The 25,329-nt window shown below is 41.0% G+C and overlaps 1 protein-coding gene across 1 annotated transcript in view; it reads left to right on the top strand.

The window, feature by feature from the left end:
• LOC109906872 (transmembrane protein FAM155A) overlaps window positions 1-17,436 on the top strand; it is an 87,718-nt gene extending 70,282 nt beyond the window's left edge. The window contains exons 2-3 of the mRNA XM_020504714.2: window positions 10,397-10,568; window positions 14,313-17,436. Of these exons, the coding sequence (XP_020360303.1) occupies window positions 10,397-10,568; window positions 14,313-14,641 (501 nt within the window). The 3' untranslated portion in view covers window positions 14,642-17,436. The remainder of the gene's footprint in view (window positions 1-10,396; window positions 10,569-14,312) is intronic.
• The last annotated feature ends 7,893 nt before the right edge of the window (window positions 17,437-25,329 follow it).

Genomic DNA, 25,329 nt, shown 5'->3' with positions numbered 1-25,329 from the left:
TTTAAGGAAGGATTTGTAACCTCTTTGATGTAAATCCACTGTTTAGGTAACCTGTGTGGTTCTGGTACTGGTCCCCGACCGACTTTTTCATTTATAAATCGATCTATGTACACCGTAGATCGAAATCTAACACCACTTCTACCATTTAATTCACCCTTCTGACTGTCCATCAAGTCCTGGCTGAACCCTACTTCACAGCCTCTAACAGCACATATGCATGGAATCCTTACATCATAACCCAGCAGCAGAGAGTCGCTGTAGCACATTCAGAGATCGATTTATAGCCAGTATTCTAAAAAATAAATTATGTTTGTCATAGATGGACGAGATTAATTTGAGATGAAAGGCTAGTCTCTATGAGACGTTCACATCGATGGGGGCAGATGTTTTGATCAAGAGAGACCTTTAAAAAGTATGGACATTTTCTGAATAAAATATGTATTTTGCAGTTATAAGGAAGGTGAAATCATATAGTTAGGCCTGTGGGTGGCAGGGTAGCCTAGTGGTTAGAGCGTTGGACTCGTAACTGAACGGTTGCAAGTTCATATCCCTGAGCTGAAAAGGTAGAAATCTGTTGTTCTGCCCCCGAACAGGCAGTTAACCCACTGTTCCTAGGCTGTCATTGAAAATAAGAATTTGTTCTTAACTCAAATCAAATGTATTTATATAGCCCTTCGTACATCAGCTGATATCTCAAAGTGCTGTACAGAAACCCAGCCTAAAACCCCAAACAGCAAGCAATGCAGGTGTAGAAGCACGGTGGCTAGGAAAAACTCCCTAGAAAGGCCAATACCTAGGAAGAAACCTAGAGAGGAACCAGGCTATGTGGGGTGGCCAGTCCTCTTCTGGCTGTGCCGGGTGGAGATTATAACAGAACATGGCCAAGATGTTCAAATGTTCATAAATGACCAGCATGGTCGAATAATAATAAGGCAGAACAGTTGAAACTGGAGCAGCAGCACAGTCAGGTGGAAGTTGAAACTGGAGCAGCAGCATGGCCAGGTGGACTGGGGACAGCAAGGAGTCATCATGTCAGGTAGTCCTGGGGCATGGTCCTAGGGCTCAGGTCAGTTGAAACTGGAACAGCAGCATGGCCAGGTGGACTGGGGACAGCAAGGAGTCATCATGTCAGGTAGTCCTGGGGCATGGTCCTAGGGTTCAGGTCCTCCGAGAGAGAGAAAGAAAGAGAGAAGGAGAGAATTAGAGAACGCACACTTAGATTCACACAGGACACCGAATAGGACAGGAGAAGTACTCCAGATATAACAAACTGACCCCAGCCCCCCGACACATAAACTACTGCAGCATAAATACTGGAGGCTGAGACAGGAGGGGTCAGGAGACACTGTGGCCCCATCCGAGGACACCCCCGGACAGGGCCAAACAGGAAGGATATAACCCCACCCACTTTGCCAAAGCACAGCCCCCACACCACTAGAGGGATATCTTCAACCACCAACTTACCATCCTGAGACAAGGCTGAGTATAGCCCACAAAGATCTCCGCCACGGCACAACCCAAGGGGGGGGCGCCAACCCAGACAGGATGACCACAACAGTGAATCAACCCACTCAGGTGACTTGCCTAGTTAAATAATAAAAAAAGTATTGAAGCAATTTCAAACCATATACAGTTTTGTTGCATAGGAAATATTTCATATTTTCATATTTGTATCATATTTGTACTGTGAACTGTACTTGAGCTTGTGTCCTCAAAATTGACTACACCTCAGCAAACTATCTTACAGGAAAGGTGAGATTTGAGCCTTTCTTAGAGTACTAGTTATTGTTTATGGCCCTCTCATGGTAAATAATTACTTTTAGGTAATTATTTTAGGTACATTTGAAGCCTTGAGACATTTGACACATGGATTATTATGTATGTGTGCCGTTCAGAGGGTGAATGGGCAAGACAACATATTTAAGTGCCTTTGAATGGGGTTTGTATCAAGAACTGCAACCCTTCTGGCTTTTCACACTCAACAGTGTGTATAAAGAATGGTCCACCAACCAAAGGACATCCAGTCAACTTGACACAACTGTGGGAAGCATAGGAGTCAACATAGGCCAGCATCCCTGTGGAACACTTTCGACACATTGTAGAGTCCATGCCTCGCTGAATTGAGGCTGTTCTGAGGGGAAAAAGGTGGGGGGTGCAACTCAATATATGTGTATGTGTTTGTATATGTACATATGGCCAAAGGTATGTGGACACCTGCTCGTCAAACATCTCATTCCAAAATTATTGGCAATAATATGGAGTTGGTCCCCCCCTTTGCTGCTAGAACAGCCTCCACTCTTCTGGGAAGGCTTTCCACTAGATGTTGGAACATTGCTGTTTGGGATGAAGTGAGGTATTGTGTAAATTGATGAGGGATAAAACAATTGTAATACATTTTAGAATAAGGCTGCAACGTAACAACATTTTTTTTTTTATGTCAAGGGGTCTGAATACTTTCCAAATGCAGTGTATAGTATATCAGTTTGTGTGTGTGTGCATAGCTTAAAATAGGAACTTCACTTGCAAGGAACATTGGCCATGTTTTATCCCCCCTTTCTTTCTCTCCCTCTCTCTGGCAGTTCAAGCAGTGGATAGAGTGGCTAATCCCATCTGGATCCTGATTGGTCAGAATTTGTATTGGTAACGGTGATGGTCATCAATGCTTGGAAAAGTTTCCTTGAAACGATACTGAAACCCATTGAAGGCACTAGGCTACTCACGCCATTATGCAATCACACACACACACACAGGTGCACCGCCAGAGTTATTTGTCCACATAATGAATGGGAACCCTATAAATATAATTATATGGGAAAATCCCCTCAGATCATGGCAATTTGACTGCACCCTCATGGGTACACTTATGGCTGCTGGTCCACCGATCAACCACCCACGTATTTCTATGCTGGGAACATGACCGAGGTGTTGTCTTTGGCATTGCAAGACCATGGGAATATAAGGTTCTATCTGCGCAAAGCATAGTTCTGAGATATTGAGAATCAAAGTTTTCACATCCAAGATCTCAGAACAGTTTTTTTGTAAATTCTTTCATAACCCACTAAAGTTCTCACGTTAAAGATACCAAAATTGCATTTCTAAATCTTTATTTTTTTAGGGGGGTGCAATCGCAGATAGAACATAAGGTTAGAACAAACTTATCACACTTGGTTGATTACTAGCAATTGAAAACTCAAGTCATGTGCATACGCCAGACCACCCGCTTCAATCCCTGAAATGTCAATCTGGGTTCAGCCGTAAGGGTCTATTTTTTATTATTATTTAAATTTCAATGGAAAGGTACAGACATTTAATGGTGAAATAAAGAGAAAACCCTCCATTCTTTCTATTGAAATATATTAATTCATGTTCATCACATATTTGTTAATGCGATAGTTCCTGAAAATGACAAATATATTATATCCTATGGATAAGTAGCAACATTCCTAAAGCTTAGCACTGGATGAGTAAACTGATATATTTTTGTGGTCTCTGCCACACAAAGAAACAGACACCTCACAAGTCCTCAACTGGAAGCTTCATTAAATAGTACCCGCAAAACACCAGTCTCAACGTCAACAGTGAAAAGGTAACTCCGGGATGCTGGCCTTCTAGGCAGAGTTCCTCTGTCCATTGTCTGTGTTCTTTTGCCCATCTTAATATTTTATTTTTATTGAAAATCTGAGATATTACTTTTTCTTTGCAACTCTGCCTAGAAGGCCAGCATCCCGGAGTCGCCTCTTCACTGTTTTTCACTATTTTTACGGATACTATTTAATGAAGCTGCCAGTTGAGGACTTGTGAGGCGTTTGTTTCTCAAACTAAACACTACAATGTTCTTGTCCTCTTGCTCAGTTGTGCACCGGGGCCTCTCACTCCTCTTTCTATTCTGGTTAGGGCCAGTTTGCGCTGTTCTATGAAGGGAGTAGTACACAGCATTGTACGAGATTTTCAGTTTCTTGGCAATTATTTTAAACCCTACCACCCAACCCCTAATTTGAGTAAACTAATGGACAACACTTAGGCTTGTACTTCCAGCTTATACATACTATATACATTTTAGGGACACAGTGTATTTTTAGTCCCATCCTTCAGCTACCCTCAACCCCTCATCATTTAGCTATTTGATATAAAAAATGAGTACCACTTTAGGTATCACATTTTTTAAAAGTATTTGATAAAATATTGAATTTGCCCATAACAACGCATTGAATAACACATTCATAAATGGCAAAAAAGACAGTCAAAGAATATATCATAAGGAATAAGTTTTTGAATTGACTGTCCTATATCTAGCAGATTTAATAAAGCTCAGGAAATATGCACTGAACAAAAATATAAACGCAACATGTAAAGTGTTAGTCACATGTTTCATGAGCTGAAATAAAACATCCCAGAAATTGTCCATATGTACAAAAAGCAACATTTTTGTTTGTTTACATCCCTGTTAGTGAGCATTTCTCCGTTGCCAAGATAATCCATCCACCTGACAGGTGTGGCATATAAAGAATCTGATTAAACAGCATTATCATTACACAGGCCACTCTGAAATGTGCAGTTTTGTCACACAACACAATGCCACAGATGTCTCAAGTTTTGAGGGAACATGCAATTGTCATGCTGACTGCAGGAATGTCCACCAGAGCTGTTGCCAGATAATTTAATGTTAATTTCTCTGCTATAAGCTGCCTTTAATGTAGTTTTAGAGAATTTGGCATTACGTCCAACTGGCCTCATAACCGCTCCATGATGAATGGACTTTCAGGGGAGACATTTTCCTGGAAATAAGTAAAAACAGAATTGAGTTAGACAAGTCAACCTAATATTTATTTTAATACACCACAAGGGACACAGAAATAAGAACATAATAATGATATGGATTGTCCATACAATTCTATAACCTATAACAAAGCAGAATCCAAAAGAAGAACAATGCAAAAAAGGCTACTTGATTATTGCATAGATTTTAGGGTTTTCAGTAGTGCTAGGTTCAAAAACTGGTAGGGCCAAAATTATTCAATTTGGGTCTATTAAATCTAATTGAAGATCCATAATCCATTTACATTTCAGCAGGGCGTTTAGCATGCAGATTTGAAATAATGTTGCAAACTGAAACAGGCTGAATATAAAGTTGATGTCATTCCTGCTACATTTTTGAGTGACTATTGATTATTTTAGTATTACATTTTTCTGGATTCAAATTAAAATGGGAATTGGGTAGGTTTTTACATACATGCAGTACCTTCTATATGTAGATTCCGTGGTTCATGGCATCCCAGCGCACGACTAGAATGCATACCACCACACTTGCAAGTAGAAATGGCCATACTCAATTGACACCCCCACTTATCTAACTGACCAGCAAACGATCTGAATTATGTACGAGTCTCATTCTTTCGCATTGAGCGAAATGACCTTACACCTGCCTGCCTTAAGATGACAAGCACAGCCACAACAACAACAGTGAACATTAACTACTTAACTACAAAGGTTGTATGTTGTACCTGTACCAGGTTGTACCTGAAAGTATTCAGTAATATTGTCAATGAAGTTATGTTAAAATATCAACTTTACACCTTTTTCAATCTACAACGTTACATTAGCTATAGCCAGCTAGCTAGCTACTGAGCTAGCAACAAACTGGCTGCAAAAATACTTAACGTAAACTCACCCCATTCTGTACAAATGTGCGCAACCGCAATATTCAAACGAGGCTACAAAGAAAACTAATGGGATTGTAAGCGACTGTGTTGACGGCAAAATCGGGGGTGTGAACTAGGTTTCTATTCAAGCGTTGATCGACATGGTAATGGCTCTATAGTATTGAAGAAAAGTTGAAAAAACGTACATCTTGATGTGTCATGTCGTAACGTACAGCACGCATAAAGCAACTATTTATGTCTTACAATCTCTCTCCATCAGCTGTAGCACTTCTATCATCCGTTAAAAACAAGAAATGGAAGGTGACGGGGGTAAGGGGGGAATACCTAGTCATTTTTTTGTCATCATTGCATGCGATCATCATTCTCAAAGCCGCTGTTTACTTGTAAGATCACTTTAGCACCGCCCTAAAAACCCGATTCATATTCGACACAAACCTTCAAATAGGTATGTAATGACACATTATATAAACTCTTTATAGTGTTTTATTGACATTTTAGAGGTGATAAGTTGGACAGATCGAGTGAAAAAAAGCAATTTTCCCTTCTCACTATCACGCATTAGTTTCTCTTCCCACCCGCCATTTTTAAAAAGACCCGATGGGGCTCATTGCCTGCTTGAATTATGCAGAAACAGGCAGGATTTAGGTCATGTAATTGATATTGTTGGAAAGGGGAGAAATTGTGCTTTACAATGGTATTTCCATTACAGTTGATCTGGAAGTATTAGATTTTTGGGGCGCTAAAATAAGGGCAATTGTACGGACCAAGGCGATGTACGAGTTTACGTTATATACATAATCTTACCTTGTACATCGTGAATGTAACTCCCGATTAATTTACTGTAACATTTTAGTTGGACTGCCTTGGGCAGTCTGACATCTTCATCTGCCCATTTATCAATATAAGTCGATGTTATAGCCGGCAACAGTTGTAACTATGTGCACGTAACATTAAAACTTCAAACTTGTAAAATGAGAAGTCCACACAATTGTGGTTTTGACTTCCGGGGTTCTCCCCTAGGATTTCCCACCTCAGCCTTGCTTTCTGCGGGACTAAAGCATATGGCTTTAAGCTATATTACCATCATAATATAATAATGCATGGAATTTAGCAGACACTTTTCTCCAAAGCGACTTACAGTCAAGTGTGCATACATTTTGTTGGTCCCAGGAATCCAACCCACTATCCTGGCGTTGCAAGCGGCATGCTCTACCTAATGGGCTACACAGGACCACCATCAAATGGCCACAATAATTGAATGACAGACAATATCTGGTTCAGGACTCCAGCCCTGTAGGTTCCTGTGATTCACCAATATTAGCTTTACACTTTTTCAAACACAAAATAAGAAATAAATGGACTACCTTAAATGAAGAATGGTACCACAAAGGTACTGCCCATGATGTCACAGATGCCATAATGGCACAGGAACTCTATGAACACTACAGACAGTTTTGTGGGAGGCCTGGCCGAAGCTGTTCATGATGCTGAAATGGACAGAGTCAGTCTGGTGGAAGTCTAATGTAACCTGATAGATGCTGTCCGTGGTGCTGAAACAGTGATGTCCTTGGGAAAACTGGTGTATATTTATTCACAGTTAAAACAAACATAGCTTTATCTAACCGTGTTCCTGCGGGTGTGTGTGAATAGATGAGGGTGTGTGAATAGATGAGTGAGTGTGTGTGTGCGCTTGTGCATGTGCTTCTCATTCAAATGCAGCTTGTGCTCAAAACCCCCTATGTTTGGTAATGTAAAGGAGTGCTGTACCGTTTACGTCACAGATGGAGAATGAGTGGTGATTATGTTTTCTTCTCTGGTAAACTATTCTTTATCTCTTTTATGAGTTAGAGTTGTGTTCAGGTTACTCCAGTGCCAAATTCAGCATGGCACAATGTTATGGAATGTTCAGTTAGAAATACATTAAGAGAACAGACATGCCTCTCATACAGTATATGTAGGGTAAGGAATAATGTCTGCTTTATTTGTGGCATTTCTATTTGCAACATTTAGTGTTTTGCACACTTCTGAACATGACAAATATCATTGCACCAGTTGTTAATCACTTGCATTTTTTCACTCTTTGTTGTTTCTCCTCTGAATGGAGCATGGCCATGCTGAAGCCATTGGAAAAAGTGGCACTTAAATTCTGACCTTGGCTCTCAGCCAATGATGCGGGCCGTTCGGGTCGATATCATCATTATCGCTGTTTAGCATGCTCAAAGACTAATTTACACTATAACTCCTAGGAAACTTTGCCAGCTCTGATCCGTTGACCTTTACTATTGTGTAGACCAATCCACTGAAACACAAATTAAACAGTCTGATTACCAGCAATGACGAGAGGGAGGAGGTGAGGGCCCTGGAGGAGTGGTGCCAGGAAAATAACCTCACTCTCAACGTCAACAAAACGAAGGCGCTGATCTTGGACTTTGCATGCTGCTTTACTCATTTCATATACTTTATTCTACTGTATTTTAGTCAATGCCACTCCAACATTCCTTTATACATTTCTTAATTCCATTATTTTATTTATTTTTAATATTTCAAATGTTCACATTTATTTAACTTAGGCAAGTCAGTTTAGAACAATTCTTATTTACAATGACGGCCTACCCCGGGCCAAACCCGGATGACACTGGGCCAGTCATGCGCTGCCCTATGGGACTCCCAATCAGGACTGGATGTGATACTTTTTGTATTGTTGTGAATTTTTCGATACTACTGCACTTTTGGAACTAGGAACACAAGCATTTCGCTACACCCGCAACAACATCTGCTAAATATGTGTATGTGATTTCATTTTTTTATAGTCAATCCCTGATAGGTACATTATGCATTTTTGTGTGAAGGTGGTGTCGTCTACTGGGAGAAAGGGAGATTGCACTGGGGGATGGGGGCCATTGATTTGTTTAAGGGCAGAGTCAGTTGTACAGTACATTGGCATTAGCAGCACCATGAAAGGTCTTGTGTGGCTCAGTTGGTAGTGAAAGGTAATTGTAATGCCAGGGTTGTGGGTTCAATTCCTGCTGGGACTACAAATATGAAATGTATTTATGTACTATTGTCAATGTCATACTTTATGGGGCTTGGCTGGGTATCAGAGAACCTCATCCTGAGGATCAATTAGGAAGAGACATTCTCCTCTGCTGGTTGTATATAGGTAATAGCAGCAAGAGTAGGAGTGCTGAAGAACTGAAAGCTTTATGAACACAGGCCCAGGTGATTCCAAATACAATGTACGGAACAGTAATTAGTAGAATCATTGAATTCAAAATAATTGTATTCCTTTCCTTAGGTTCTGATACTGCATAATTGGACATTTGAAAGTGATATGGCAACAACCCCACCCAGCCTTCCTTGAGTTTCTGGTAACTTTCCAAAAAATGTCCCAGTTTTCCATAAGGAAAACTTAACATAAGCTACTTCCTGCTTTTTCCCCCTAATACCAATCATCTCCAACCAGTATTATGGGAAAACTGGGGAAATTTGGGAAAGTTATGGGAATTTTGTAACTCTATACCTTCTGCTATTCTTTTCATATTGTTTTTATATACTCCTTTTAGGTATCATGTAAGTATGAAAGTAGTATAAGAGGAAGGAAATAAGTACAAGTAGTATAAGAGGAACCTTGCATCTGTATTTACCAAAATAGCTCAACAACTCCTTGTTCTCCTCGAGATACTTTAAATAAAAGCACTCCTAATTACAACAAATATGATTTAGTCACATGTCATGGGTGGATTACATTGACAATTGATGACTGGCATCTGGTTGTCTTTTATACAGTCATGTATCTCTAACACATCAATTTATAAGGCTGAATAACATCAAATGGGATTTTGCAAGATCTGTGAGAAATTGTTAAATCTCTGTTTCTGAAAAATTCCTATAGTATTTTCTGGAAATATGTGTACTGAAAAATCTCTAGTTTTGAAGATAGGATGGATGTTATTTAATAACATTCAGAGCCAAACAGAAGACAACTGAGATTTTTGTTTTTGAACAGACATAGCAAAAATATAACTGTTTGGCCACCTCTTTATGTTTGGAGGAAAAAGCGGGAAGCTTGCAAGCTGAAGAACACCATGCCAACTGTGAAGCATGGGGGTGGCAGAATCATGTTGTGGGGTGCTTTGCTGCAGGAGGGACTGGTGCACTTCACAAAATAGATGGCATCATGAGGGAGGAAAATTATGTGGATATATTGAAGCAACGTCTAGAGACATCAATCAGGACCTTAAAGCTTGGTCGCAAATGGGTCTTCCAAATGGACAATGACCCCAAGCATACTTCCAAAGTTGTGGCAAAATGGCTTAAGGACAACAAAGTCAAGGTATTGGAGTGGTCATCACAAAGCCTTGACAATTTGTGGCAAAACTGAAAAAGCGTGTGCGAGCAAGGAGGCTTACAAACCTGACTCAGTTACACCAGCTCTGTCAGGAGGAATGGGCCAAAATTCACCCAGCTTGTGGAAAGCTACCCAAAATGTTTTACCCAAGTTAAACAATTTAAAGGCAATGCTACCAAATACTAATTGAGTGTATGTAAACTTCTGATGCACTGGGAATGTGATGAAAGAAATAAAAGCTGAAATAAATAATTATTTTTGTCTTGATGTCAAAGTAATAGTTTGCTTATTTATGATGTGCTAAAAGTGAACTTCCCCTTTAAGTTGTTTGAATTTACATATGGGTTTCATTTGGTTTAACTAACATGCTCTATCTTCTACCTCTCAGGCTGCCTACAAACCGTGGCTGTGTGCACAGTATTTCCCCACCACACAGAGGCATTGTAGAAGGACAGTACCTTGTCTCCAGTACTGCCTTGAGGTTCAGCAGAGGTGTCCCTTCATACTACCGGACAACGACGATCTCATCCACGGAGGAAGCCCCAGCTTCATATGTACAGGTGGGTGTGGTGGTATGGACTGATCAATCAGTCAGTCAATCAATCAAGTGTGATTTGTAGCCACAGCTTATACGGGTGGGCATATATCCACTCTAGGGCTATGCTGTTTACCTGAGATGCACCATGGATCTAGGATAGATGGGCTTGGGTCAATTAATTTTGAAATGTACTAATTGTAGGAATTTATTTGCACTCCTATGTCCACTGACAGGAATTTAGATGGAATTGTATGTTGCAAGATATATTTAATTGTGCTCTTGTGCCCCTGATGATCCCTTGTAAAATTACTTTTCAGTGGTATCGATAAAGTTGTATGGTTTTGAACTCTGGTACTCAAGCCAATAATGTACTTGTCACTAGCGGCATCTAGTGGACATATAAGGCAGTGTTAGTAAAATCAATGACACTTCCCTCTCAGTGTAAAGTGTATTGCTGAGACAGTCACTGTGATGGGGTACAACTCCAGAGTAGTATTTTAATATTCCACAGTGATCAAGACAGAACCAAAATAACATGACCTGCCCTGTCCTGATTTGATCTCAGTGGGGTGCGCTGTCATTTCCTCCCCCAGCCCCAAAAATGTTAAGTATTTCAATACCGTAATTAGAGCAGCCTTTGATATCTTTGTATTACTTGTGCGTCAGCGATTAAATGGTAGGCTTTGCCTTTTGAGATCCCCATTTTCTGATACTCATTTGATGAGATGGCACAAGTCGTGACATCAAATCAAATGACATTTTATTGGTCACATACACATGGTTAGCAGATGTTATTGCGAGTGTAGAGAAATTATTCCGCTTCTAGTTCCGACAGTGCAGTAATATCAAGCAAGTAATCTAACAATTCCACAACAACTACCTAATACACACAAATCTAAGGGACGGAATAAGAATATAGAATTATATGGATCAGCATAGGCAAGATGCAATAGATGGTATAAAAATAGAGTATATACAGTTGAAGATGGAAGTTTACATACACCTTAGCCAAATACATTTAAACTCAGTTTTCACAATTCCTCACATTTAATCCTAGTACACATCCCCTGTCACAGGTCAGTTATGATCACCACTTTATGTTAAGAATGTGAAATGTCTGAATAATAGTAGAGAGAATTATTTATTTCAGCTTTTATTTCTTTCATCACATTCCCAGTGCATCAGAAGTTTACATACACTCAATTAGTATTTGGTAGCATTGCCTTTAAATTGTTTAACTTGGGTAAAACATTTTGGGTAGCTTTCCACAAGCTGGGTGAATTTTGGCCCATTCCTCCTGACAGAGCTGGTGTAACTGAGTCAGGTTTGTAAGCCTCCTTGCTCGCACACGCTTTTTCAGTTTTGCCACAAATTGTCAAGGCTTTGTGATGACCACTCCAATACCTTGACTTTGTTGTCCTTAAGCCATTTTGCCACAACTTTGGAAGTATGCTTGGGGTCATTGTCCATTTGGAAGACCCATTTGCGACCAAGCTTTAAGGTCCTGATTGATGTCTCTAGACGTTGCTTCAATATATCCACATAATTTTCCCCCCTCATGATGCCATCTATTTTGTGAAGTGCACCAGTCCCTCCTGCAGCAAAGCACCCCACAACATGATTCTGCCACCCCCATGCTTCACGGTTGGGATGGTGATCTTCAGCTTGCAAGCTTCCCGCTTTTTCCTCCAAACATAAAGAGGTGGCCAAACAGTTATATTTTTGTTTCATCAGACCAGAGGACATTTCTCCAAAAGGAACAATCTGTGTCCCCATGTGCATTTTCATGGCTTTTTTTATGGTGGTTTTGGAGCAGTGGCTTCTTCCTTGCTGAGCTGCCTTTCAGGTTATGTCGATATAGGACTTGTTTTACTGTGGATTTAGATACTTTTGTTCCTGTTCCCTCCAGCATCTTCACAAGGTCCTTTGCTGTTGTTCTGGGATTGATTTGCACCTTTTGCACCAAAGTATGTTTATCTCTACAAGACAGAACGTGTCTCCTTCCTGAGCGGTATGACGGCTGCGTGGTCTCATGGTGTTTATACTTGCGTACTATTGTTTGTACAGATGAACGTGGTACCTTCAGGCATTTGGAAATTGCTCCCAAGGATGAACCAGTCTTGTGGAGGTCTACAATAGTTTTTTTGAGGTCTTGGATGATTTATTTTGATTTTCCCATGATTTCAAGCAAAGAGGCACTGAGTTTGAAGATAAACCTTGAAATACATCCACAGGTACACCTCCAATTGACTGAAATGATGTCAATTAGCCTATCAGAAGCTTCTAAAGCCATGACATAATTTTCTGGAACTTTCCAAGCTGTTTAAAGGCACAGTCAACTTAGTGTATGTAAACTTCTGACCCACCAGAATGATATAGTGAATTATAAGTGAAATAATCTGTCTCTAAACAATTGCTGGAAAAATGACTTGTGTCATGCACAAAATAGATGTCCTACCGACTTGTCCAAAACTATAGTTTGTTATTAACAAGAAATTTGTGGAGTGGTTGAAAAATGAGTTTTAAATTGAGTTTTTTTTACTCCAATCTAAGTGTATGTAAACTTCCGACTTGAACTGTACATATGGGATGAGTAATTCAAGATATGTACAAATTATTAAATTGACATTGTTAAAGTGACTAGTGATCTATCTATAAGTCTGTATGTAGACAGCAGCCTCTCTGTGTTAGTGACGGCTGTTTAACAGTCTGATGGCCTTGAGATTGAAAAATAGCTTCTGTCTCTCAGTCCCAGCTTTGATGCACCTGTACTGATCTCGCCTTCCAGATGGTATCAGGGTGAACAGGCAGTGGCTTGGGTGGTTGTTGTCCTTGATGATCTTTTTGTCCTTCCTGTGACATCGGGCGCTGTAGGGGTCCTGGAGGGCAGTGGTGCAGATTATATTTACCGTGCTGCAGTATGGGGTCGTGTCATGCATAGGTGTAATAGGTGGCAGGGAAGTCAGGCGCAGGAGAGTCAAATGGAGTGAAAAATTGAGTCTTTTAATAAAGTCCACGGAGTATGCTCCATAACACTAAATGTACATAAACAAACAAACATGGGTACGAGGACCCGACGCGCACCTATACAACAATCACACTACAGTGAAAATAAAACAATCTCTGACAAAGACATGAGGGGAAACAGAGGGTTAAATACACAACAGGTAATGAATGGGATTGAAAACAGGTGTGTGGGAAGACAAGACAAAACCAATGGAAAATTAAAAAAGGATCAATGATGGCTAGAAGACCGGTGACGTCGAACGCCGAGCACCGCCCGCACAAGGAGAGGCAATGACTTCGGCAGAAGTCGTGACAGGTCGCTACAAAATGTCACTTACATCTTTTTTAATTTAGAGTTCAATAAAGGATCATTAATGTTAGGTTATGATACAGCATATAACATAATGATACTGATAGTTTATTCATATGAAGACTGGGATAAACATGCATACTGACTGGTATTTATGCTCTCATGCACATGGTCATCTGTCTTTTATTTGGTGATACATTTCAACAGAACACTGCATTACCACACTGCAAGTAAGGCTGGGACTAGGCTGGGTCATTTATTTAGCTTATTGTGGGTCATCTGAATGAATGAATACACTTTATTGGTATTGGGGAAATTGGGTTTGTCATCATCATCAGACACAGGCATGGATGATACAGACACACAGGGATGCATGAGAGGGATGCACAGAGACATGAGCATCTATGGCTTATATCAGTGTTTACCCACTACTCTCTTCGTCCCCCACAGGGCTACTGGGGAGCCATGGGCAGCCCAACAGCCAGGCAGAGTGCTGCGACGTTCAGTGGGACTCTAAACCGGACAACCGTTCTCGTGGGACACTGAAAAGGACTCCAACTCCCTCCTGCCATCACCAACAGGGGGCATCGACATCAGTCACCTCGGCCGCCACACCCACCAGACAGTGCAGCAGTAGCGGCCGGCTGAAGCTGTGCATGCTGGTCTTTGTTCTCCTGCACACCGTAGTCACCATTACTACCGCATCCGACAATTCCACTGGGGTCGTCGGTGTGGCAGCCATTTTCCCCCTGGAGGAAAGCTCCTCCAGTGAGGAATAATGGAAAAAATGTGCAAAAAAACCTCCATGTTTTATTTGTGAATGAGTGAGTTGCAAAACCAGTTCTGACCAGTTCTGGCTCTCTGTTCAGAAAGAACCCTGGAAGGTCCCTGGTATGTGCTGTCGAAGCCTCTTTGGGCCACAGGAAGTGAGAGCAATTTACCCGGAGCAAAGGATTGTAGTCATGTGGTGAGGCGACGACGTGGGTGGGGCCAACACATCTCAGACCAAAGGATCAATATCATATCACCGTGTCAATCTAAACCTGAGTTCACCTTTTCAGTCTCTTTGTTTCTTCAGGATGTACTACATAGTTTTTTTCTCCTCCTGGTTCAGTTGTTTGTGGAGTTTGTTGGAATGTGAGTGGGTTGTCTTAGAACACATAAGAGGCAGAGAATATTGAAAAAGGTATCACCAACCTGTGTGTTTTTATCCACCCCTCTCTTAACCAGTAACATTTAGCTGCTCCTGGATATGCTAACAATATTCTTAACTCAAACACTCACAAACAGAAAGAGTAAACACTTATTGATCCCCCCTGTCCTGGTGGATACATAGAACATTTCAGTCATATCAGGGTTCTCTCATGGCAGTACATATAACTCTAATACAGAGCCAGTGAAGAGCAGGTGTAGTATACCTTTCTACACTGTTTTACCGACCTGAACCGTATTGTGCTCACTTGGATTATTTTCCTTACACGGTTGCATGTAAACCAGGCCAGTGAAGTACAGTACAGCTCAGCTCATTTTAGATCGGCTCAGTTGTGTGAATAGGGTAGCAGTGGAGGTCTTGTCACTTGGATTCAAAACGTTCCCACCAATGGACTTCAGTGTACTTCCGAGTTCATATTATTTGAGCCAATAAGTTTCTCTCTCATTATCCTGTGTCCATGCGTTTGTATGTGATGGGCCCAAAGGGGACGTCAGATTTACGAAGCTCAATTTACCTCAAATCAAGTGACCTATTGACTTTTTTCTAAAGCAGTACATCCAAGAACCGTATGTTTGGCTTTTATATTTGACTCACTTCACTTCACACAGTGGGAGAGGCGTCACAAGACCTGGGTTCAAATAGTATTTGTTCTCTTTGAAATATTTTAGCTGTACTCAATTGAGCTTGCCTGGCGCAATGTAACCAATGGGATTGTCCCAAAAGTATAACTGAAAATCTTGCCCATTTCATCTCCAGACAAGCTCAATCAAATGCTCAACACACTTGACAGAAAATGGACACAATTTTACATACCCTCTACAATCATACATACCCTCTCCTCTTTGTCTCTATTTGACCTTATTGACCTCATTGTGACCAAGATAATCACCTTGTATCTTTACACAGAGCTAAGGCCTTAGCTAGTAGGCGTTTGTGTGAAGGTAAGGAGTTCTCAAGGGCTGGCTCTACATACTGCATTTCCTTCCGTTGGTGTGACTGCTGCTAACCGGTACTCATTGATATGGCACATTTGGGAAGAAATCTGATAGGCTCCTCATGCTTTCACCTTTGACCTTGACATCCCTGTCTTATCCTTCCCGTTCAACTGAGTAGCGCATATTATGGCACCTTTGTTTTTTCTATATAATCGGTACTGCCGGAATAACTCTGAAGTCAACCGTACTCGGGCATGAAGACATCAATCTGACGATTAAGGTGACATTTCCTCAAGACCCTGATCTTGGGTCAGTTCTGCATTTGACCCACTAATGGTAGGTGTTAGAATTGGAGGAGGGAAACTAATCCTAGATCTTTACCTAGGGAAAACTTCACCCTGAAAGTCTATGTGATTTAGCCTTTTCACATTATTTTCCCCTTAGGTTCTCGTAACAGTTGATTTTCTCACAGACACTCATCGAGGTGAACTGTTCTTTGTAGCAATCAATGAGCAACATTACTTTATTGTTTCCCTCACCTTTACTTTATTCCCCCAAAAGACAGCAGCGGATGTACCCCTCTCTGTAGAAATAATCTCCCACAAACTCCCCCAAACATTCATGATCTGAACCTTGTGGATCTATGCAGATGTCCTACCCCTGTCTGGCCCTGTACATACTCAAGTTGCACAACTGATGTACAACACATTTGGCACAATGGTTGTGATACAACTGATGTTTTTGAGATTTAACAGAGAGTTTGTCTGCACAATGGTTGTGTAATTATTTTTCTGGAAAAAAATACTACGTTGAATGACATGTTATGCCATATGCATTGTACTTCAGTTGAACAACTGGAGTGTTTACTGGTGTAAATATGTCCTAGAGAAGTGAGATATTCAAGATGTCCACCTCTTGGAGATTTCTGTTTTTCTATTTAGGGGAAGCTTCTTGTGTTTGTTTTTCTTGTTTTTGGTTGCATTTTCTGTTAATGGTCTCACTTCAAACAAACTACAACTTGTAAAGGCTTTATAAGCATCTACAGTTTGTAGTACTTATGAGTACTTTATGTATGCTTTATAAAGCCTTTTAATGTTGTACTTCGTTTGAAGTTGGGACTTGTTCACAACTGTCTACAGCATTGTTTGTCAGATCAGTAGGAAAGAGAAGATTGGGAAAAGGTGTGATAGGTGTGTGCAAGGAAAATAATGAAGAAAAATAAAATTGTTTAAAAAAATTACACAGATACCTTATCTTACTATTGTCATATTATCATACGATAGATGCTTTAGTGCAATTATCTTTTCTTTTTCTACAAAAGATTTATAATGCGTCTCGAAAGTCATCATCTTTTTTGAACATAAGAGAAATGCAGCCACATTTATTAAACTTTTGTTCAAAATAAATAAAACTATGTTAAATATGATTGTTGACTGCTTCTTTTGGATTGTAATTTTATTTCGTACCATTGACCACAGTTACCTGACTATAGGCCTATAGCCAGACCAATTAAATTTGGCCAACATTCTGTGGTAAGTGGGCAATCTGGGATTCAAACAATAACAACAACAAAGAGGTCACCCGACACTTTTTTGGTAAACAAGTAAACTTCCAGGGCCAGTTTTACTCTGCATCTGCAACAGGTGTAGGGTTAACAAATAAATGTATTTGCCACATACGCCGAATACAACAACTGTAGATTTCACCGTGAAATGCTTATTTACAAGCCCTTAACCAATATTTACCAAGGCTAGTCTAAAATAAAAAATAATAAAAAGTAACACAATAAGAATAACAATAATAAGACTACATACAGGGGGGCACCACTAAGGGTGCAGGGGTACAGGCTAGTTGATGTAATCTGAACATGTAGGTGGGGGTGAAGTGACTGTAGGTAACAAACAAACACTGAGTAGCAGTGTAGAAGAGGTGGGGTCAATATAAATTGTCCAGTGGCGATTTTTATGAATTGTTTAGCAGTCTAATTGTCACGCCCTGGCCATAGAGAGGCTTTTTATTCTCTATTTTGGTTAGGCCAGGGTGTGACTAGGGTGGGCGTTCTATGTTCTTTTTTCCATGTTTTTGTATTTTTTTGTTTTTGGCCGGGTATGGTTCTCGATCAGGGACAGCTGTCTGTCATTGTTTCTGATTGAGAACCATACTTAGGTAGCTCTTGCCCACTTGGGTTTTGTGGGTAGTTATTCTCTGTTTAGTGTTTTTGTTACACCTTGCAGAACTGTTCGTTTGTCGGTTTGTTGTTTTTGTTCCAGTATTCATCTTTATTAAAATCATTATGAATACGTACCACTCTGCTCTTTGGTCTTCTTCTCCTTCTCCCGACGACAATCGTTACAATAATGGCTTGGGGGTAGAAGCTGTTAAGGAGTCTTTTGGTCCAAGACTTGGCGTTTCGCTACCGCTTGCCGTGCGGAAGCAAAGAAAACAGTCTATAACTTGGGTGACTGGAGTCCCTGACAATTTTATGGGCTTTCCTCTGACACTGCCTATTATATATGTCCTGGACTGCAGGAAGCTTGGCCCCAGTGATGTACTGGGCCGTTCGCATTACCCTCTGTAGCGCCTTACTGTCAGATGCCGAGCAGTTGCCATACCAGGTAGTGATGCAATCGGTCAGGATGCTCTCAATGGTGCAGCTGTAGAATCTTTTGAGGATCTGGGGACCCATGCCAAATCTTTTCAATCTCCTGAGGGGGAAAGGTTTTGTCATGCCCTCTTCACGACTGTCTTGTTATGTTTAGAACATGATAGTTCGTTGGTGATGTGGACATCAAGGAACTTGAAGCTCTCGACCTGCTCCATTACATCTCCGTCACTGTTAATGGGGGCCTGTTCTGCCCGCCTTTCCCTGTAGTCCACGATCAGCGCCTTTGTCTTGCTCACATTGAGGGAGAGGTTATTGTCCTGGCACCACACTAACAGTTCTCAGACCTCCTCCCTATAGGCCGTCTCATCATTGTCGGTGATCAGGCACTGTTGTGTCGTCAGCAAACTTAATGATGGTGTTATAGTTGTGTTTGGCCACACAGTCGTGGGTGAACAGGGAAAACAGGAGGGGACTAAGTACACACCCCTGTGGGGCCCCAGTGTTAAGGATCAGCGTGGCAGATGTGTTGTTGCCTACTCTTACCACATGGGGCGGCCCGTCAGGAAGTCCAGGATCCAGTTGCAGAGGGAGGTGTTTAGTCCCAGGGTCCTTATCTTAGTGATGAGCTTTGAGGGCACTGTGGTGTTGAACGCTGAGCTTAGTCAATGAATAGCATGCTCACATAGGTGCTACTTTTTTCCAGATGGGAAAGGGCAGTATGGAGTACTATTGAGGTTGGGGCAGTATGTCTGTGAGGATGCTAGTGGCGCCGAAGAACATGGCTGACATTTTACATTCTCCCAACCAATTGTGCAATTTTGTTATCTTCAGTTTCTTGGCAGTTTCTTGCATGGAATAGCCTTCATTTCTCAGAACAAAAAAGTCATTTGTTTCTGGACGTTTTGAGCCTGTAATCGAACCCACAAATGCTGATGCTCCAGATAGTCAACTAGTCTAAAGTTGGCCAGTTTTATTGCTACTTTAATTAGGACAACAGTTTTCAGCTGAGCTAACATAATTGCTAAAGGGTTTTCTAATGATGAATTTGCCTTTTAAAATTATAAACTTGGATTAGCTAACACAACGTGCCATTGGAACAGAGAAGTGATGGTTGCTGATAATGGGCCTCTGTATGCTTAAAAATCTTCCGTTTCCAGCTACAATAGTAATATACAACTTTTACAATGTCTACACTGTATTTCTGATCCATATAATACTATTTTAATGGATTCTTTCACAAACATATCTAAGTGAAAACAAACTTTTGAAGGGTAGTGGACATACATACAGTTGAAGTCGGAAGTTTACATACACTTAGGATGGAGTCAATAAAACTCATTTTACAACCACTCCACAAATGTCTTAGGACATCTACTTTGTGCTCGACACAAGTAATTTTTCCAACAATTGTTTACAGACAGATTATTTCACTTATAGTTCACTGTATCACAATTCCAGTGGGTCAGAAGTTTACATACACTAAGTTGACTGTGCCTTTAAACAGCTTGTAAAATTCCAGAGAATTATGTCATGGCTTTAGAAAATTCTGATAGGCCAATTGACATAATCTGGGTCAATTGGAGGTGTACCTGTGGATGAATTTAAGGCCCACTTAAATTGTCAAGCCTCTTTGCTTGACATCATGGGAAAATCAAAAGAAATTAGCCAAGACCAAAAATGGTGGACCTCCACAAGTCTGGTTCATCCTTGTGAGCAATTTCCAAACGCCTGAAGGTACCACGTTCATCTGTACAAACAACAGTACGCAAGTTTAAACACCATGGAAAGACGCAGCAGTCATACCGCTAAGGAAGGAGATGCATTCAGTCTCCTAGAGGCGAACGTACTTTGGTGCGAAAAGTGCAAATCAATCCCAGAACAACAGCAAAGAGCCTTATGAAGATGCTGGAGGAAACAGGTACAAAAGTATCTACATCCACAGTAAAACGAGTCCTATATCGACATAACCTGAAAGGCCGCTCAGCAAGGAAGATTCCACTGCTCCAAAACCGCCATAAAAAAGCCAGACTACGGTTTGCAATTGCACATGAGGACAAAGATCATGCTTTTTTGGAGAAATGTCTGTTCTGATGAAACAAAAATAGAACTGTTTGGCCAGAATGACCATTGTTATGTTTGGAGGAAAAAGGGGAGGCTTGCAAGCCGAAGACCGTGATGCACGGGGGTGGCAGCATCATGTTGTGGTGGTGCTTTGCTGTAGGAGGGACTGGTGCACTTCACAAAATAGATGGCTTCATGAGGGAGGAAAATTATGTGGATATATTGAAGTAAAATCTCGAGACATCAATCAGGACGTTAAGCTTGGTCGCAAATGGGTCTTCCAAATGGACAATGACCCCAATCATACTTCCAAAGGAGGCCTACAAACCTGACTCAGTTACACCAGCTCTGTCAGGAGGTATGGGTCAAAATTCATCCAACTTATTGTGGAAGCTTGTGGAAGGCGACCCGAAACGTTTGACCCAAATGAAACCATTTAATGGCAATGCTTCCAAATATTAATTGAGTGTATGTAAACATCTGACGCACTGGGAATGTGATGAAAGAAAGAAAAAAAAGTCTCTACCATTATTCTGACATTTCTCAATCTTAAAATAAAGTGGTGATCCTAACTGACCTAAGACTGGGAAATATTACCAGGTTTAAATGTCAGGAATTGTGAAAAACGGAGTTTAGATGTATTTGGCTAAGGTGTCCGTAAACTTCCGACTTCAACTGTTCATACACGCTGTATAAATAACGTACATACATAACTCATACAGATAAATAAATACATTAAAAAAAGAAATAGAAGGCATTTGAACCTTCTGGCACAAAGAGAAGATTCACATGGAAGACAAGTCTATAAACAATCTACAGTATATCCAGACGTGCCATTAACCACATAGAAGCTAAATATTTTTACAATTGAATTATAGGTAGCCATTTTTCTTATATTTCAGGATTTATCTAAATATTCTGCCAACGGAAATACACAATGGACAAAAAAACATTTCAGTGTCTCCTCATTACTCAGCCACGTAATGCCAGGGTATATCTGGTGTGCTTTCTGGAATGAGAGCAAGCGTATATCGTTGTTGAAAGTGAAATAGAGGATCAAATTAGTTTCATTCTCTATTTCTTTGAGGTCATAATAGTTACATAGTCTTTCCTCTTCCATATCGCCACAATTTCATCCCGTTTCAATATGCAGAGGCAATATCCCTGATCTTACCTGTGCACATAGTGATCTCTTGCTTTTTAGGTAGGTTATGCATAATATATCTCTCACACACAAATTCACTCTTAATCAAACAAAAGGTTCTCAATTAGGGTTTATGATTAATCTCCTCCACCCATTTATTTTCATATTGCATCAACGGTTGTTTTTAAATCATATCTATTTCTCCCTTAATTTGTTTTTCTTGTACAGATGTTCACAAATGTCAGACATTTCAGTTTCCCAGGCTCCCCCTATAGATCCCAATTCCTTCGACCTCAAGACTTGGTTTTTGCTCTGACATACCTGTCTATATAAGGTCCCACAGTTGACAGTGCGTGTGCCTTTCCAAATCATGTCCAATAAATTGAATTTACCACAGGTGGATTCCAATCAAGTTGAAGAAACATTTCAAGGATGATCAATGGAAAAAGGATGCACCTCAGCTTCCTTTCGAGTCTCACAGCAAAGGATCTGAATAATATATCACTTGGAATGCGCGTGACCAGGAAATGGCTGACTGCCAGACACATGGCTCATTCTGCTCTTATTCAGTCCCACAACAACAGTAGAAGCCTCATTCACATTTCTATAGACGGTCTAGTGGAAGCCCTAGGTAGTGAATCTTCATTCATATTGCAATGGGATTTCAATGGGGAATGGTTTGAAAATATACGAACCACAGATTTCTCACTTCCTGTTTCTTCTCAGGTTCTTGCCTGCCATATGAGTTCTGTTATAATCACAGACATCATTCAAACAGTTTCAGAAACTTCAGAGTGTTTTCTATCCAATACTAATAATAATATGCATGTATTTGCAACTGAGACTGAGGAGCAGGCCGTTTACTCCGGGCACCTCTGGGCACCTTTCATCCAAGCTACTCAATAGTGCCACTGCAGTCATAAGATATGTCAAAGAACCTGTTTTCACTTCATCATTATGGGGTATTGTGTGTAGATTGATTAGGATAAAATTATTCAATCCATTTTAGGTTATGGCTGTAATCTAGCAAAATGTGGACAAAGTCAAGGGGTCTGAATACTTTTCAAATGCACAGTCCAAACATTTAGTGAGAGAGAGCCTCAATCACATTTATTTCCTCATTGTAGGCTGCACATGAATTATGGAAAACTGCCAGTCACTTCTTTGTTCACGTTTGCGTGGTAAAACAAAAACACCCTAACGATTGGTTGACAATAGAGCCTCCCACAATGCAGGGTGATGGCTGCAGGATGAAGTTGATGAAAAGCAACTGCAGAAACTTGTAGTCAACTCCATTCAAAACTTCATGATTTTTGTAAATTTCATGCAGTCAGACAATTTTTATCCCCAGAATGCAACACACTTTAAAAGCTTGACCATTGACTTGACAAAAGTGATCAGCTCAAACGCTCCCAGCAATTCCATGGCCGACTACAATGCAGATCTTGCAAATCATCAAACAATGGATCAGATTCCTATATCATATGATGTGATTAGCTGAAATGTTAAACACTTATCCAGCTGTTGTGAGATCTGACAGGTATCTGCATTGTAGTCGGTCTAGAATGCAGCCAATATTTGAAAATGTATCCTAGAAAAAATACCGTCACAATATCGTCACTGTCATTGCAGGTGTGAAGCCACTAGAGGAGTGTAGCTCCTGAGTCATAACTTTGCAATACACACACTGATTCTCACATGTAGTACGCAGTAATGCTTTCCTGCACCACAAGATGTCATTACATAGCCACTATACAGCCAGAGCTTCATCCAGCGTGGAGATCAAATTATATTTGTCACAGATGCCGAATACAACAGGTGTAGTAGACCTTACTGTGAAATGCTTAAATACAAGCCCTTAACCAACAATGCAGTTAAAGAAATAGATTTAAGAAAATATTTACTAAATAAACTAAAGTAAAAAATAAGTGACAATAAACAGCAAGTAGCAGCAGTGTAAAATCAAAGGGGGGCAATGTAAATAGTCCGGGCGGCTATTTGATTACATGTTCAGCAGTCTTATGGCCTGGGGGTAGAAGCTGTTAAAGAGCCTTTTGGACCTAGATTTGACACTCTGGTACCGTTTGCCGTGTGGTAGTAGAGAGAACTGTCTATGACTTGGATGACTGGAGTCTTTGACAATTTTATGGGCCTTCCTCTGACACCGCCTAGTATATAGGTCTTGGATGGCAGAAAGCTTGGCCCCAGTGATGTACTGGGCCGTACGCACTACTCTGTAGAGCTTTATGGTCAGATGCTGAGCAGTTGCCATACCAGGCGGTGATGTAACTGGTCAAGATGCTCTCGATGGTGCAGCTGTATAACTTTTTGAGGATGTTGGGATCCATGCCAAATATTTTGTCTCCTGAGGTGGAAAAGGTGTTGTCGTGCCCTCTTCACGACTGTCTTAGTGTGTTTGGACCATGATAGTTTGGTGGTATTGTGGACACCAAGGAACTTGAAACTCTCAACCTGCTCCACTACAGCCCCATCATGAGAATGGGGGAAGGTACGGCACTCCTTTTCCTGAGTCCACGCTCATCTCCTTCATCTTGTTCACGTTCAGGGAGAGGTTGTTGTCCTGGCACCACACTGCCAGGTCTCTGACCTCCCTATAGGCTGTCTCATCGTTGCTGATTATCAGGACTACCACTGTTGTGTTGTCAGCAAACTTAATGATGGTGTTGGAGTCGTGCTTGGGCAGGACAGGACAGGACTAAGTACGCACCCCTGAGGGGCGCCCGTGTAGAGGGATCAGCGTGGCAGATGTGTTGTTGCCTACCCTCACCACCTGGGGGCGGCCCGTCGGGAAGTCCAGGATCCATTTGCAGAGGGATGTGTTTACTCCCAGGGTCCTTAGCTTAGTGATGAGCTTTGAGGGCATTATGGTGTTGAACGCTGCACTGTGGTCAATGAACAGCATCCTCACATAGGTGTTCCTTTTGTCCAGGTGGGAAAGGGCAGTGTGGAGTGCGATTGCGTCATCTGTGAATCTGTTGGGGCGGTATGCGAATTGGAGTGGATCTACGGTTTCCAGGATAATGGTGCTGATGTAGGTGGTCCTGAAAGTACAGCTAATAGGCTCATCTTCTGACAATGTATCCCAAGGGATTTTATATACCCCTGGTAGCATTTGCTAATCATAATGGTCTATCCACAGGGGGTATTTGAGACCATAGGCTTGCTACTAAAATACATGAGGTGGTATTTCAGGGGGACTCCGGGCACAGAAAAATGTATTTGGGAACCACTGCTCTAGACTACCTGCCAACTCCAATAACCATTGTGTAATAATGTAATGTATAATAAATACCATGTATATTATAATATAATGCCTTCTGTATGGAGAGTCAACCCTAGGAGTAAGTTATCTCATCGCTAACACTATAACACTAATGAGTCTGCACCACTGGGAGAACAGTGCTGTGTAAAAGTATTATTCTGGTGTCAGTTGCTGCTCTCATCTAAGGTGAAGTGACACTGCAAACATTGTGTTTGCATTCTGTCGG

Source organism: Oncorhynchus kisutch, linkage group LG16 (assembly GCF_002021735.2).
Source record: "Oncorhynchus kisutch isolate 150728-3 linkage group LG16, Okis_V2, whole genome shotgun sequence".
Taxonomy (NCBI): domain Eukaryota; kingdom Metazoa; phylum Chordata; class Actinopteri; order Salmoniformes; family Salmonidae; genus Oncorhynchus; species Oncorhynchus kisutch.
This window is presented reverse-complemented; position numbering and strand designations above follow the sequence as displayed.